We start from the raw sequence: 17,353 nt of genomic DNA on the forward strand, positions 1-17,353 counted from the left end.
CAATGTTAGTCAGTCTGTGTCAGTGTCAAGTCTGTCAGTGTCAATGTCCGTCAGTCAGTGCCAGTCAGTGTCAATGTCAGTCAGTCTGTCAGTGTCAGTCAGTGTCTGTCAGTGTCAATGTTAGTCAGTCTGTCAGTGTCAGTGTCAGTCTGTCAGTGTCAATGTCCGTCAGTCAGTGCCAGTCAGTCAACGCCTGCCTGCCTGTCGCGTGGGCACGCCACGCGCCTCCTCAGCGGCCGCAGCCGGCACGCGCTGCCTCCCGCTCCGCACGCGCTGTCACTAAGGGCCCCTAGCAACTGTTCCCGCCGAACGGCGCTCCTCCGCGCCCGCTCTTCCGGTCCCCTCCTTCCCGCGGTGGCCGAGCCCAACACTTTCGTTCCGGGGGCTGCGAGGGCCGCGGAAGAGCTGGGCACTCCTCTGCGGCGAGCGCCGGCCCGCGGAGGGGCCGGACCAGAGGGAGCGGGTGAGGAGCGGAGCCTGAGCGGGTGCGGAGCTCTCCCGCCCCACCGCGAGGGCGGCGAGGCCACGGCGGGGAGGAGAGCCGAGGGAGCGCATCGCGGAGGCACCGCCGCTTTGGCGGGCGGGGCCCCGAGGCGGCCTGGCCGCTCTCTGCGCGGGGGGAGGCGGCCCCACACTGCCACTGTGGCCTCCACTGGGCCCACAAAGGCCTTGGTGCCTCCGGGAGACGGGGACAGGGCCATGCAGGCGTGCCGGGGCAGAAGTGCTTTGTTGTTTCCGGGAGAGGTCCCAGCAGCGGAGGGCTGCGCTCTTCAGAGTACCGGTGCATTTCCTACTGCCTGCTTTGTGCAGCTCCGCCGCTTCCTTGCTGCAGAAAGCCCCAGTCCTGTATGTTGTCGGAACCCCTGGGTCAGTGTTGAGGGCATGGGCGGTGTGCCCCAGAAGCTGTCTACCCACAACTGGACCTAACCGTGCTGCTTCCGCAGTGCTCAGCAGACAGGAGCGAGCAGAGGTGCGTGAGCACCCGGCAGTAACCGGGATGAGCGTTTTCTGGCACTTCATGAGCTTGACAGAAAATCACTTTGTCCCGGCTGAGATTTTTAAGTTGTTTTAGGATTGCAGTTGGAATGCAGAGGGCCCTGTGCAGCGGCAGCGATGTGTCGGGGTTTCGGAGATCAGGTGTAGATGTTATTTACAGTCTTAAAATTGTAAACTCCATTGTTGTCTTCTTTTGAAAAGTAAACTGAACATACGCTGCTGTAACTGTGAACAGCTGCTCTTTTGAGACTACAAAAGTTTTCTTGTGCCGTTAGTGCAGCATATATCAATAAAGTGCTTTGGGGTGTCGAACACAGTGCCTTAAGACATTATACGGAAAAGAAGCAGGCTGGGAACGCATGCCAAATTACAGGGCCTCTCACTGTCTTTGCTCTGTGTGGAAACATGAGATGTTGGGTATATTTGCTTTATCTAAGAGATACGTGAGAGCAAGTTGCACTATAAAAGTTGTATGCATATTAGATTTTATGCTAATTTGAATGGACACCCCTGACCTTTCAAAAGTTAGAGCTTGGCAGCAGAGGAGAGGAAGGTATCATAGCATGCATGAGTATTTAATTTTACAAGAAAAAACAACTTAATATTTCTGGGATTAATTTTAAATTTTTATTGGAAAGTTAGTGTGTTTTGGTTTTGTTATTTCTCAATTAAATTACACTTGGTTTTATTTAAACACTTAATTTTGGATCACATCTCAGAAATTATTGTTTGTTTGTTTTTGTAAAACATGACTGGTTTGTTACATCATTTCACAAGTGTGATCCCTGACATGAAAAAGTAAACCTAAATTAGCTGAAAGTAAATACTGAGAATGACTTCTTTCATTTCAAGTGATGCAGCACAGAGTGCAAAAGGCAGTTTATAACTACTGCAGGCTGTGCAGGCTCCTGCCTGGGAACTGCTTTTAAGACCAGAGAGTGATCTAGTCAGAAGGGTTCTGCTAAAACTGTGCCTGTGAGCTTCTGCACACAGCAGTGCTAATTCTGGCTGGATCGGGTATGGGCATACGGTCAGGTTTCCAGAACATTACTGAGAGTACACAGTGAAAATTTTATGCCAGCTGCAAAGGATGAGACAACATCTGTCCTGCAGAAAGCCTGAAATAAAAAACGTTACTCAATAAATACGAAGTTGCAGAATGAGCCTAGACTGGGTCAGCACTTACTTTCTGGTATATGGAGCACCAAAGCAGTGTTTTAGCTCTTAAGACTTAATTTTTCAGCCTCAAACCTTGCTCCTGGAAGATTTCTTTTATCTCACAAAGTTCTGTCATCAGGGATTTCATTCAGGTCGTTTGATTTGCCCACACACACTAAAATTCAGGACAGAAATCTGATTTTGTGCAATTATCTCTTACAAATTTCTATCCTGTAGACATTTAATTCATTGTCAGTAGTCATGCTGAAGACTAATGGGACTATTCATCCAGGTAAATGGTGTCTACCAGTGTTTTCACAAGCTTTTAGACAGTGATCCTACTAAAGGAAAAAAGTAGTTCTGCACAGGTTGAGTGGGAGAATTTGCCTCAGTGAAATGATGAATGTGCACATATGTGCATTAAGAATACAGATCTCGAGTTCCTTCTAGCCATTTATCTCATACTCTCCTGAAATCTGTTTGGAGTTCTTGTGCTATAACAACTGAATCAGATGATTTTGTGTTTCTTTCTGTTAACAGGAAATACCTTCTTTGATGAGTATTTTTTGCTAAACTGGATCATACAGAATCATTTCTAATAAATTAGTTCACAGATTTTATTTAACAGCAGCAGCATACTGTCTGTTTCAGCTAACCATGTCTTTAAATTCACCTACACTGGTAAATGAAGAAAACTCTCAAGAACCAAGAAGAAATTCTGAATGTTTGAAAAGTGTAGAACTGCAGGCTCCATCATCGTTTCAAGATAACCCACTTCAACAGCTACAGCTTGCATCGCAGGAAGTACTTGAAAAGGCAAAGAAGAGTGGGAGATCAAAATGTCCTCGATGCAGTAGCTCAAGGATGTTTTATTGTTATACATGCTTTGTTCCTGTTGAAACTGTCCCTACCAAAGAAATTCCAACTGTGAAGGTTAATATTTCATACAGATTTTTTATAATGTTCTTGTGCCTTTTAGTTACTAGGAATGGAGAACAGTCTGTCTGTGGATGTTTCATTTCTGATTAATTCAGTAAGGATGTTCATCCTGAACACAGCTATTAAGTACAGCTGTAAGCTACAGTTAGGTAAAATTCTTCTTATGTGAGGAATTATGTGTACAAACACTGACAGTGTTCCAATCCTCATTTACATATCTGCTGGATGGGAAGGTATGCTGAATCACTCAGCTTCTTGTGCAAATGGTTGTTTTCACTTAGTTCTCAAAAGTTTCTGTACAGTGCTCTTACCTTCATTCTTCAGTGTCTAAGAACTCTGGCCAGAACAGAGCACATTGGGAACAAAAAATGATTTGTCCATAATTTCTGTCCATAGAAATTTTACATAAAATGGAAATGTGAGCTAAAAGGCATTCCTAAATGTCATGGTTGTATAATTCAGATAACACAAATAAAGACTAAAAAGCCTAATGCCTTTCAGCTAAAGTACTTGGATAAATCATCAGAGGACTGACATTTTGCAGAATCACCTAGGAACTAAAATGCATTTTGAAGACACTCTGTAGTTTGAATGCATCATGAAAATACATATTTTAGGAGTACTTTGGAAATTTGACCTAGTGTATTTAAGTAAGTGCATTTTCATTGAAACAGCCATTTTTGCAATGAGGTGAATATCTAACACAGATAAGCATTCGTATTTACAACCATTATACTGATCAAATCAAGACCACATATTATTTACCTTAGAGATACTATTCCTAAATGTTTTATCACACTAGTCCTGCAGCATTCCAAATTGCATTAATTGCTTGCTCAAGTATCTAGATGAACTGAATGTAACAGGTGCTTCATGTCACTTGTCTCTGGTTTAGTTCTAAACCTGTTAAAAATATTGTCAGAAATTGTCAAATATTTCTTAATTACATGTCCATAGGGATTTCTGCTGGATCTTGCATAAAAGTTTGTACCTGCATATATGGTCATAAATAATTGCTTATTTATTTTCTTTTTACTGTAGTTACCTTTGAAGATTGACATCATTAAACACCCAAATGAAACAGATGGCAAAAGCACTGCTGTGCATGCTAAGCTCCTGGCACCTGATGATGTTACAATATATAAATACCCCTGCATTCCAGAATACGAAGAAAAAAGACATGAAGTAAGAAATTCCATATAGATATCTGGGCTTTGTGCTGGGGAGATGCAGAGGAATCTTCTGAACTTCCTCCTGTAGTGGTACTGGACTGTGCTGGATAGGAGTGGGAGGGAAGCACTGTTCTGTTAATCCAGTCCACTCTTATCTTGCACTCTCTCAAAATATACAGTGGTTATGGAGTGTCTTACAAAGCTTATAAAAACCATAGTACTACTTAACCACCTTGAATGTCCTGTATTTGCCACCTTAGATAACATATAGTTTGATTCACTGTGTACCATAAGAAATACTTTGCCCAAACATATTTTCACAAACACATGAAAGTATTCAACTTAGAGCCAGTTGAATAGCAGTTACTTGTTGTGCTCACCCTATTCAGCAGCTGCAGTATTTAAATTTCTTTTAAATTTTTAACATTCCCTATTTCAGAGAAAACCTAAAATGCCTACTTCAGTCAGGACAGAGCCTGAAAATTTGAGCTATGCTCATTTAAATAGTGTGATTAATCTGAAATTTACACATTTGATGTAATTATAATGTTTGACTACATGAAGAAGAAAAGATACGTATCTCATATACACATTATTTTCTTCAAGGAAAGCAGAGGTGGCAAAGAGGTAGGAAGCTAAAAAGCCAGAATGAGGAACAGGGAAGATACTGCAGTAACTTTATATTGTCCAGCCTTTCCAAGTCACAGATTCTGAACGCTGCAGTAAGCAACTGAAAAAAACACTAAGGCCATCACTGGTCTTTTTCATACAAGATACTTGTGGGACCTGCAATAGACACAAGGGCAGAAGAGATTTTTTTCTTCTTAACCAAGACTCATGAATAAAATGTGAAACTATTTTTTATGGCCTTCCTGCTCCACACATGGCAATGACAGGTGAAATCTGAATTTTCTCAGGGCTGACACCATTATCTAGGATGAAAAAGCTGTTATTTACGAAGTATTAGAATTGGTAGTAGAAGCATGGAGGTGATATCCAAAGATCTCTAACAAGTATTCATTGTTTTAACAGTCTTTTATCCTTTTAGACAATAAAATATTTTTTATGAGATACTTTTTCATCTTGTCCTGACTTAAATGTTCGTGGATGGGGGTAGAAAATCTCTGTTCTTTAATGAAACAATTCCTGGTGTTTCATTAGATTTTGCTAACATTCACATTTCTTTTTCTTTGTTTAGATAGCACTTATATTTCCTGGTCCCAATTCAATTTCAGTAAAAGATATTGCTTTCCATCTCCAAAAGTATGTTAAGAAAGGCACTTGTGCGAATGATAATGACTGTTCCAGAGAACCATTTCTTAAGCAAGCAAAACTAGAACCTAAAGAAGAAGAAAAAAATCTAAATGAATGCATCTCAACCAATGGGAATGAAGGCACTAGGCTGAAGAAAATAATATTTATCGACAGTACCTGGAATCAAACTAACAAAATAATAACTGATGAACGACTTCAAGGTAAAAAAAAAAAAAAGTTGATATTGAGATGTTTTTGCTACAGAAACAATTAAGGGAAATACACATCTCTAACAGACCTGAGTATGATAAGCATATGCCTAACCTTGTATCTGAATATATGTGAGAGCTTCAACAGCCTATTTCAGTGCTGTAGCCAAAGATTCAGTTATTTTTGGTGTCCTATAATTTGTTTCACACAATGGTAAGACTAGTATTAAGAGAGCATTTACACTGATTTTCTCACTTCTCCATTGAAACAAGTTTCCTCCATCTGACAGAATGGAAGGTGTCATCTTAGACAGCAGAACAGTAGTTTGAATGGCCTCTGAAGGAAGCCAGAAAGATTTCCTTTGCAGATGGCTATCTGCTTTCTCAGGAGACCCAGGAAACATTTCTATACACATTAGGGGCAGGCAGGCCACTAGAAGGTGAATGAGGGATCTAGGGTGCAAGTATGTTGTAGAATGGTTTGGGTTGAAAGGAACCTTACAGAACACTTGTTCCAACCCCCCTGCCATGGGCAGGGACACCTTCCACTGGACCAGGTTGCTGAAAGCCCTGTTATGCATGGCTTGGTTACTTTTTCTAGTAGAGTTCTTTGTTCCATGGTAATTTCAAAGACCTCATCACTTTCCAGACAAAAAGGGAATGCCTGCTTGCCCTCCACACCCTCCCATCGCTGAAAGCTAAACTTGTAATTCTGCAAAGGATTTTCGTCTTAGGTTCATTACAAGAAGTTTACATTTAAGTATTCTAAATAAAACCACAAAAGATAATTTAGCAAGAGCCAGGAGTTTAAAGTATGTAGGAGTTTGAAATTACTTTCATTAGTGAAAAAGGTGCACTTAGCTGGGAGGCAGGCTATCAAGTTTATATGTAATACATAAACCCTGCTTGACAGGCTTAGATGCAGGATGAATGTTGCTTTGCTGTCTAGTCAGCTTATTAAAGAACCCCACATGTTAGTATAATGTATTGGCTAATTAAAATCCTGTTACCAAATATCTCCCTAATACTGTAAGCTTTGATATGAATGATCACTATTTGTAATAAAGCATTGCCTTTGGCTATATAGATACAGTACAGATGATGGAAACATGCTCAGTAAAACACTAACCCTTAAGCCCCTTTGATTTTTTTTTTTGTTGTTAAAAAAAAGAATCCTAAAATTCTGTGTTTGAAATGAACTGATCCTGCATTTGTAGTAAGCTCAGCAGTGTCAGCAGTCTTGCCTTCAATGGACTGTTGTTTGTATTCAGACCACACGTAGGTGGGAGTTTACATTGGAGGAATTATCCCCTAAATTCAGTTCACTGCTGTTAAGGTGGGAACATTGCTGAATTTGATGAAGATTTCACTTTGGTTAGGTCTGAGAATTCAAGTATTGAAACCTCTTCAGGAAAACATGAAGTTTCCTATTACTATTTAGGATACTTATGTAAGCATTATCAGAGGTAATAATTAGCCTTTGTTACTTTGAATTTTTAGTTCCAAAATGCCAACAATAACATTTAAATTCAATGATGGAATCTCCTGTTTAGGTTGTTCTTTTTTTTCCTAAATGCTGTTGGAGAAATTTCTTTTACTATGCAAGATATCATACATTCCTAACTGCAAAGGAAACAACTAAATCCATCTTGCAATTTCACTAGAAAGAATTAAATGTAGTTTGAAGGTAAAAAGTACAGAATTACAAGTGCTGGGCTATAGGCCAGTTTGCACTCCTGAATTTGGATCTTACTGAAACTTCTTTGTAACTTCCAAGCAATCCTAAGACCATAGTTACTTTTACTTTTAATAAACCGTCCCATGACGCACACTTAGTATCTGATTTTAACAGTTCAGAAAGAAATAACTTTACAAGCTGATGCTGGTATACACCTTGATGGGTATATAAACTGTTTCTTATAATGCAGCTGTCCATCCTGTTTACAAAGTGATTACACATTAAGGTGAATTTAAATGTGTGCTTCTTAAGGAACATAAAAAACAAGATAGACATTTAAAATCCATCGGAATAATAAAACAGTTAAGAGACTATAGTAGATAAAAGATTTCCATGTGCCATACAGAGACCAAATTTCGTTCTTTCATCTCAAGTGGGAATGCTTTTAGTTTCTAATAAAATTAATGACCAAATTCTCTTATACTTACTCCCGAGTAATCCCTGTGAGATTTCAGTCACTTGAACAAATGAAAAGTGTCTAGCTCTTACAAAATATTCCTCAGTTCAGCAAAACTGAGGCATTCTGTTTTCCACTGAAAGCTATTAGCATTGCAAACAGTGAAGTTTATTAATTTTATGAACACTGATGAGACTTTGTATATGTGGTTTTCACTCTTCCCATCTGAACAGACCACGCAGTTTGCTGAAGGCTATGAACCTGTATGAATGAGAGGATTAACCTACAAATTTAATTGGAGATGAGGACTGTAAACTAGCCTTTACAGCACCTTCGCATCAAATTTCGAAGTGGTACACAAAGGAAAATAAAATTACTGCCTCCATTTCACAGAAAAGAAATTGAGGTACTGGAAGAGAAGTTATATGCATGCAGGCATCGAGCAGGCTCACAGCAAAGTCAGAAAACAAAACTTAAAACTTGTTTGGCATCCCATCCACCAATCCACATTGTCTAATCTATGTCATCTTTTTTTCTTGACAGGGTTGCTGCAAATTGAGTTGAAGACAAGGAAAACTTGCTTTTGGCGTCATCAGAAGGGGAAGCCAGATACATACCTTTCCACAATAGAAGCAATTTATTATTTCCTTGTAGACTATCATCAGGAGATTTTGAAAGAGAACTACAAAGGACAATATGATAATCTGCTTTTTTTCTTTTCATTTATGTACACATTGATTAAAAATGCCAAGTGTTGTGCAGGAAAAGAGTAAGATGTCTATCTATAGGTAAGTTACATTATATTTAATTTCTTTTATGATTATAAACTGCACAAATGTAATCTGGAAATAGACTGTACTCTTAATAATGGTTAAGCATTTGTCCGAAAGTAAGCTACAGATTTTATGTCCTTTACACTTGAGGTTGTAGAACTACTCTGATGAGCAGTCTGATAAGAATTACTCCTTTGAAACCAGTCAGGCTTTGCTAAGTGTTGTGTCATCACAGTGAGATTATTTCCTGAGGTGGGGATAGGAGGACTTGGCCCCTCTTGCCATAAGGAGTCATGTCTCTTAACTGTGAAAAGCAATTAGCATGGTAGCTTTTTATTGTTATTAATACTTTATTTCAGGTATTTTCATTGTGGTTTATGCAGTAAAACTGATTTCACTTTCATGACATGAAAAGCTGAGTGAAATTGTTAGGATAGTATTTAACTGGGGGTGTGCCAATACAAAATGAAAAACCACATTAAGTGACTAGAATATAAATTATGTATTTTTGAGACTAACTCTGGAAAATTGTCCTAGTAATAGAAAAGAATGCTCTCTTTAAACATTATATAGTGTATGATTTCTGTAGTACCATTCACATACTTTCTGGAGAATTTTTTCGTTACTATCATTTTGTGCAACATTAACTTAAATGTCACAGTGGCATATCATGAACAGTAAAATTTTACAGATGCCACATACTTTTGTCTGGAAACAGATATTTTTGCAGGACTCAAGATAAATTAATTTGCAGAGACAAAATGTAGGGAAGATACTTGTTCTGCCTACAACAATTCCGACAAGACATCCTTAATTTAGGCAGACTATCCATCTGCTGTGTTTTTCTTTTGCAGTAATAGTGCAAATTTGAACAGCTAAATAAGACATTGTCTGATGCTGATGGAAGTTTTGATGGTATATGTAGCACTGCTGGCAGAGTCATCACATGTGAATGTAATTATAGAAGGGTGACTTTGCCAAGCTATACCATGTAGCTGATGCTGGCAGAGGTAATAGTCCTAAGCTGTATCTTTACAAGCAGTTATACGAATATATTTGTATCACGCTAGGATGTTCTGCCAGAAAAAATCAAGTTGGTAAAAATTACAGTCTTAAGACAAAAAAAGAATGTTTCATTAGAGGTACAATGTAAGATGGATAAATATTTATGAATATTCTCAGAAGCACGTTCCTTAAGAAAACACTAAATCTTGTCAAAGTGACACAGAAAAATGATAATAGATAATGCCTTAAACAAGAAATTTGAAGTTTGTTGCGTATTTTCCTCAAAAAATTGCCCTAGCTTATCAGCTGTACCCCAAGAGGGCCCTGTCACACCCTTGTGATCATAGAAACAATGCCTTGAAAAATAGCACCAGAAAATCTTATGCTGACACAGCTTATACAGGCTCAAACAAAAGATTTGTAGGAGATTTTTTAATGCTTCAAGATACTGAAATCAAAGTTAATACTGCAGTATTAACAGTTGGGCAGCTTAATCTAGTTGAAGATGTCCATGCTTATTGCAGGGGGGTTGAACTAGATGACCTTTGAATAATGTCCCTTCCAACCCATGCTATTCTAGGATTCTTTAATTGTTTAAAACAGAACATACAAATACACTCTCTGCAAGTCATACCTATCTTCACGAATGCATATAAAAATGCATTTCAGTGGACAACCAAAACACAGTTCCATTTACAAAAAGTTACACATATGTGTGTGAAATGTGCGGGAACTGTAACAGCAGCATGAGAAACACAGGCTTGAAGTCAGAATGAGAAACATCATTTTTAAATATACATACATATTGAGTTCATGTGCCAGGCAATGAGAAAAATCATCAGTCCTGTCTCTATTATTGAAGCAACACATTTCTTATTCATTTGGTTCTTATTGCTATTGAGAGGCTATTTTAGCTTTCCACAATGATTAATGCTATTTCCTTTGGTATGAATTTTGATAGTCTTTTGACATTTCCATCTGTTCTTGTATTTCTTAAACAAAGATTGTTGTATTTTTTTTTTTAAGTCATACAAGTACAATAGCTTGAGAAGGAAACTTTCACCCACTTTAAACAAACAAAAATAAAATGAACCCACTGACCTAACGTTTTACAAGAACCAGAGAGAAAAATCTGGGGAGGAGGGGGAGTTACTTCCAAGACACATTTCCCTGAAAACATGTTTTTTTATTTAAGAGGCAGAGGTCAGATAAAAGCTTATATAAGCTGTTCTTTGTTACTTTTGGAAAATAGTTTCACAAGGTTAAGAATGGTTTCCAAATTTAAGTTTTGTGTCTCTCACTTTATTTGAACAATGGGAACTAAGAATCTATCCCAAAAGTAAACTAGTCTTAATTCTCAGGTGAAATCAACGTACAGAAAAGATTGTAAATCTGGAACACTGTGTCCCAGAATTGGGTTCAGATTCTTCTTCTTCCAGTGCAACTGCGGTGTAATGCAAGAGTCATTCTTACACAAGTGACAGAGGCACATCTAATATCTGTCATTAATTATTGTCTGTTGATATTCCTCTGATAACCTTTTGTGAGGGCGGGAAGGAGGTTATTGTCACTTCTGCTGCAGATCTGCTCTGAGCAGATGTAGCTCTCCCTCCTCTCCCATATGTAAAAATGTTTAAACCCTCTATTTAATTTCAGTATTGGTATAAGCAGCCAAACCAGCCAAGTCCTCCACCTCACACTGAAAATGTCTCAAAACTGTTGATACATTTTTCCAGCTTTGAGATTGAAGAATAATTTTGTTCCACCAAATGAAAGCGATCAAGTGGTTAATCCTTTCAAGTGCAATTAGCAGCACTGACCTCACTGTTCTTTAAAATGAAGGTCATGGGGAGGTAAAGGCCAGTTCTGGGCCTTCTCTTTCATATCAGAATACCCCTGCACTAACTATCTCTTCTGTTTCCAAAAACATCAGAGAGCAAGGAGGTAAACAGGCTTCTACTTCCATTAGCAGTAACTTAAACAGCCATAAGTTAAAGGGGGAGGAAAAGGAAGAGCATCTCTATCTATCTCCTTTCACAACAGAAGACATCTGGCCTCCTGTGGGGAGGCCCCAGATAACAAAGAACCTGTCATTACAAAGCTCCGCAGTGTGCTCAGAGAACTATTTTACCTGCAGTCTGGCTCATTCATTTCCTGCCACTGAAGCCATCTGCTTTTGCTTATTGTGGGTATTTTTGTTCTTTGTTTGGCCAGGAGCATGAAGTGGCTTCACTTCAGCATGCCTGTATGTTTGGTCAGAGGCACTATTTAATCCTTTTCTCAAAAGGAATAAGAGGGAGCTGCAAAAAAACAATTCTTTTCCTGGAAGGTAGTACAAATGTTCCAAGCCTAGGTTGAATAGAGGATCATATCAGTGCATGGGTGGGGTAAAGATATATTGAGACTGAAAAGAGATGGCAACTTGGAATCTACAGAAGCAGCTTCCAAAGCACTTGTAATCGCACCTGATTCAAATCCTTTACTACTTCTTGCCTTTTTTATTTATTTTTAATAGTTTGAGTCCAACTGGTTTTCCACAGAGGCTCCTCCAGGCCCAACTGTAGAATTAATGCAGCAATCTGTTCTTGTCTCACTGACTTTCAGTATTTTGCCGGAATGCTTTAAAAATCAGTCTATATGCTATGACTTAGTTTATGAATATTACAGAAAAGAATGCAAAAATCTATTCCACCTATACATGTCTTTGAAAATACCAAAATAAGGGGAGGCATGTGTGTGTGAAAAACTTCCTACTACTTTCCTATCATTTACTATAATGCCATTAATACACACCATTAACTTGTCTCAAAGAATTCCAAAATGCTGAGCATCAGCTGAATTCAAACTTGGTTTGTGACACAAAACTTAATGGTGACTGCAGCAATGTTAAAACAGGAAAGCTTTCCCACTAAGATGAAGAGATCATGTGGCAGTAAATTACTGATCTATTGATACCAGATTATGAGATCACCCATCAATGTACTGAACAATTCACCATAGTTCCTGAACTGTTATCCCTTTTCTTGAGACACATTATTTGAGTAAAATTCCAATGCTGTTGTAAGTTAGAACGTTGATTTTGACTGGTGACACTTAGTAATGCCACCATTCAAAGTAAGCATTCATATGAAAAATTTACTACATTCTTCCTGTACGCCTGTTGAGAAAGTTAAGATATTGCTGCCATTTTATGGATTCTGAAGAGAAGTGAGACGCTGTAGAATTTTAAAAGTAATGTATCACATTAAACTTTAAACTTATGGTGTGGTTTCTTCACCAGTACCTGTCAGAAAAAAAATACAAGTACTTCATGAGTCCCATAGCAAGAAGTGGGAACTACTTCTCTAACTCAAAACAGACTTTGTATTTTCACTTCACTGGAAAAGGGAATTTTTGCATAACTTTAGCACTACTGGTGGTGTTCTCCCATTCAAATCAACTCATTTTACTGCTGACTTTTCAGACCACTGGTATTGTAATAGGATGTTTAGAAACATACCACCGAAGAGCAAACAGAAGAGAATGCTCCACACCAGTATACCCAAGTGGTGCTCACCCTATCATCATGTGTGCTTCACTTCCCTTACCTACAAAGTTAATTTCCGACTAACATCTCTACACAGTTGAACTCAGCATGAAATCTAAAGGTTGAGTATTATTACTTCAACAGTTCTCATGGTAAAATTTTCCAACAATAGGGCTAGAAGAGCTGTATAGAAGTACATGTGTATGTGTAAGTATCAGTAACATATACCTTCATCCTAGCAATAAGTGCATTAGGTCAGAAGCCAAAGATTTTCTCTTATGCTGTTTCTATCTTACGGAACATACAAAGAAAATCAAAGCATGGTATCAGAGTTTACAAAATTAAAGATTAAACTGTTATATGTACAGATCAAATGTATATTCTAATTAGATACAGCCATACAGCTGAGCCTGTATGGAGACATACAGCTGTGCCTTTTAATGTACACAGATGAATACTTTGACTAGAAATTGTTTTGTTACATTTGGATCCACTAACCAGCACAACTGCTGTATTATCCCTCCAAACAATACACTGGAAAAAACAAATAGTATTTCATACCTTTTCACCACTCCCAGTATTGTTGCTAATGAGTCTAGTGTAGTTCCTTGCTGCTGTCTGAAAGTATCATGTTTTCTCTGCATTTCCAAGCAGCACCAAAATATTATTTGTTAAAACAGTTTAGCACATCCTCATCCATCTATCCAGGCTTAACAGGGCATGTCAAAAGAGGCCAAAGGGGTAAAAAGGTTATTCCAAAACAACTACAATTGTAAAACCGCAAAGACAATTCCAGAGCGTGTTGAACTACACAGAAATTCTGACTCACCTGCGCAGAGGAAGTGCTTTGGATCATGCTCCACCATTAGTTCAGCAGAGAAGGGGAGAAAGGAGCAAGAGTGCAGCCTCCCTGGTACGAAGGAAAATGTATTTGCCCCAAGTAATTGTGTGCAGGAACACCTACAGTGAACATACGCATATACAGCCCTTGATGGAAAATTCATACTGTATATCATGCAACATGATGATTTCTTTGTTGTCTTTTGATTATTTACTAGAGAATAACCAAACCAGAGACAAGTGTTTCTCTGATGTTTTGGGGTTTTATTAATAATATGCAATTAGTTTATAAATTCCTCAGTTTATGCTAGTGTTTATTACATTGTATTTTTCTGGCAAACAACAGCATGTAAACCTATTAATCTGTGAATTTTATACCTTCTGTACTAACGAAGTGAGGCTAGACCTGGCCTTTATTCCATAAGAATACTTTTTTGTGCATATGATCTGGAATAATGTGTAACTTTTATTAAAGAAGTTGTCTGTGAGGTAAATAATATTAACTCTTCATTTTTTGGTGGCATTTTATGTCTCAGTATCATCTTCAACAGACATGGTATTAACAATGATTGCATATAATCTCTTCCCATATCAATGTCTATCTGTTAATGTCTACCAGTCCTGGTTTCTGAACAAACTTAGGACTCTTGAGGCTTTCATCATCATGAGTCAGGCTGGCTTCCATATGGAAAACCTTGCTTCTACTCTATTAAAAATTGAATTCTAAAAAACATTCCTAGGATGCACTCAATTTTGGAGGGTCTTTTTCTTAAACCATACTTGAATGCCACCCTCACAGCCTAAAGGTCTGCTATAGTACAATTCCTGGAACTATTTGCTTTGGAGACAGATGCTAATGAATTGAACAGAATCAGACTCTTTCTAAGTCTAAATATAATCTATCCTTAGTGCCTTTTCTACAGAACAACAATACTTTGGGTTCCAGAAAAAAAGTTTGTTCAAGCTACAGACTTAATTTCAAAGGTTGCTGCTTAATGCTACATAGAAATTACATATTTCAAAAACATCATGAATGTTTTATTTCTTCCAAAATTCGCGCGCGCGCGCGCGCGCGCGGGGGGGGGGGGGGGGGGGGTAGGTGGGGCTTTCAGTTTTATGACTAAATTGTTTGCCAAATGCAGCATGAATTCCATTTGACCTGAACCTGCATTTTCTAGTGATTAGGCTATGCAGCTGAAACATTCTATCTCACTTTCTCTGTTCACAGGCTTCATTTGGGCCATATCAATGCTGCAGAGCCTGATTTGGGGTTTTGGGGTTGATTTGTTTGGGGTTGGTTTTTTTTTTTTTATATTTACAGCAGACAAGGAAGTAACTTGATACAGCTTCAATCATCAGAAACATGTAAAGCACCTCAGTGTACTTAAAACAGTTGGATTGCTTTACTAGCTCTTTTAACCTCAAAACATATTTAAGTGTGGTTACAATACTGGCTTCGACCTGCATACCTATGCGGTTCAGAGTACAAAAATGCTTGCATTCTGTTTGTCATGACTACGTTGGCAAAAGACCTTTACATTGCCAAAGGCTTCAACTTTTCCTTGAACGTGGCTGACTTGATCTGGGGAGCTGGTTTAAAACCAATGCCTGAAGCAGTTGCCAGGAAATTTGCCAACAAAACTATACTGTCAAACTCTTATATGCAGAATAATCTCTAACATAGGCATAGCCTGATTTTTATTTTTTTTTTTCATTTTAAAAGGAGAATCCATTGGGGAGGGGGGAATATAATGGGGTAAGAAACAAGAAATCTTGAAACTTTTGAAGTCCATACAAACTAACATGGTAGATTCAAGCAGGCAAGGTAATGTTCAATACTGTAGCTGTTTGACATATGTATGGTCCTACGGAAATGGCCAGGATTCCTCTTTGTAGGTCCCTGCAAAGTTCTACCCTCTTTATAGGCAGTGGCCATTTTCAGTTACACAGGTGCCTATGTGTATTCATCTTTAGAAGCATCAGTTTAGATGTTTCCATGTTGGCACTTGCAAGAAATTAACATAAGTAACACTGTACTGATCTCTGCCATTGGTTTTTGTACCTTTTTGACTTTCCAGAGTTCCAATATTGGCATGCTAGCAATAACAGAATCAGGGTTTTCCTCTGCTGCTGAGTTCACTATGTCATTTGCACCAGTGACCCGAGCCAAGTCTGTATCTGAAACAAAAAGGAAATATATTAAAAAATGTGTTACTATGAAAGGAAAAGCCACTGCTTCAAGTTATCAAGACAACACCAAAGCGCATTAATCAAGCATACAATAAATGATGACAATTTGTTGTTTCATCTGAATTAAAAGAATTAGGTCCATCTGTTGATCTTCAAACCTAGAATCAAATCTTGGCAGTGACATGTACAAACAAAAACTATTAAAAAAATTTTGTGCATTCTCTGTGTAAGATACCATGAAAATAAATACTCCCATAATTTAGAGGCAGTCTTACGCAAGGCCCTAGTGAGGTCACTAAATACAGCACAAATGTGGAATCTGAGGATGATATCCACTATGTTGTACCACGTAGTTTATTTCAACACTGCTCACTTACAGTCCAAATCTACAATCTCTATTTGGTTCAGTTCCAGTTCCATAGCTGCATGCAAGGAGCATTCCATTTACAGACAGTCCATTGTAGGTCCAGGAATTAGCCTTGCAGTAGAGCAAGCAATTGTACAGCTTAGGTTAAGATGGTAGAACATACCTCTAAAAATTGTCAATAGTTCCTTCTAGTCAGCGCTGGTGAATGGTGAACTACTGGAGAAACTACTGTGACATCTAAATGTGACATCTGCAAAAGCACCAGTGACTCATCTGCCAAACACACCCATGTGCCTAGCAATTTTCATTCTTTTTTTTAAGAGTTGCTCACAGTTTGCCCAGAGAAGTCAAGTTTAATGGTCTGTACATCTGTTCAGTCTCCTAGAGTCCTTATTAAAATCAGCATCACATTCCAGCTCCCATTCCTGTTAACCTTTTTAACAACAGGGCTGGCTATGCCTCCCAGGAGCCTGGCAACCAGAGAAGGCAAGGATGTCCTGGCTGTAACAGAACTGATTTTTATATCTTCTGCAACAGGCCTCCAAGTAACTGAGAGGCATGAGCCAAAGGAATTTAGTGTACTGTTACATAGAGAACAGCCTCCAAGTGAAAGACAACCAACCATAGGTCTACTTTGAGAAAAGGGGAATAAAAGCAGTCTAATACAGAAATATTAGTTTTCCCTGCCAAGTTCCTATAATACGTGGAAATGTAATGTCAACAAACTATCAGATACAACAATGCAAGCAGATCAGCCTCATTACAGCAATGAAGCTACCGCTATTTCAG

At 38.5% G+C, this 17,353-nt stretch overlaps 1 protein-coding gene and 1 long non-coding RNA gene across 5 annotated transcripts; one reads left to right on the forward strand and one right to left on the reverse strand.

The window, feature by feature from the left end:
* Positions 1–312: 312 nt before the first annotated feature.
* DTWD1 (DTW domain containing 1) lies at positions 313–14,240 on the forward strand. Of its 4 annotated transcripts, XM_062629241.1 has the most exons (6): positions 385–463; positions 2,695–3,087; positions 4,135–4,278; positions 5,464–5,740; positions 8,407–8,651; positions 13,885–14,240. In XM_062629241.1, the coding sequence occupies exons 2-5, from the start codon at positions 2,812–2,814 to the stop codon at positions 8,634–8,636; spliced, it is 927 nt and encodes a 308-aa protein (XP_062485225.1). In that variant the 5' UTR covers positions 385–463; positions 2,695–2,811; the 3' UTR covers positions 8,637–8,651; positions 13,885–14,240. The 4 variants fall into 4 exon arrangements, with proteins under 4 accessions (XP_062485238.1, XP_062485225.1, XP_062485220.1 ...); XM_062629254.1 differs by lacking the exon at positions 13,885–14,240 and having other exon boundaries at positions 313–463; positions 2,806–3,087; positions 8,407–9,335; XM_062629236.1 differs by lacking the exon at positions 13,885–14,240 and having other exon boundaries at positions 8,407–9,335.
* On the reverse strand, positions 1,610–4,054 carry LOC134169122 (uncharacterized). The gene is made up of 2 exons (XR_009966780.1): positions 3,859–4,054; positions 1,610–2,492 (listed from the first exon to the last, which is right to left on the reverse strand). It is a non-coding gene; the product is annotated as an uncharacterized LOC134169122 (long non-coding RNA).
* Positions 14,241–17,353: the final 3,113 nt, after the last annotated feature.

The sequence above is a fragment of the Pezoporus occidentalis genome, unplaced genomic scaffold (genome assembly GCF_034315485.1).
Source record: "Pezoporus occidentalis ecotype Australia unplaced genomic scaffold, CSIRO_AGI_Poc_V1 ctg11, whole genome shotgun sequence".
In the NCBI taxonomy this organism is placed as follows: domain Eukaryota; kingdom Metazoa; phylum Chordata; class Aves; order Psittaciformes; family Psittacidae; genus Pezoporus; species Pezoporus occidentalis.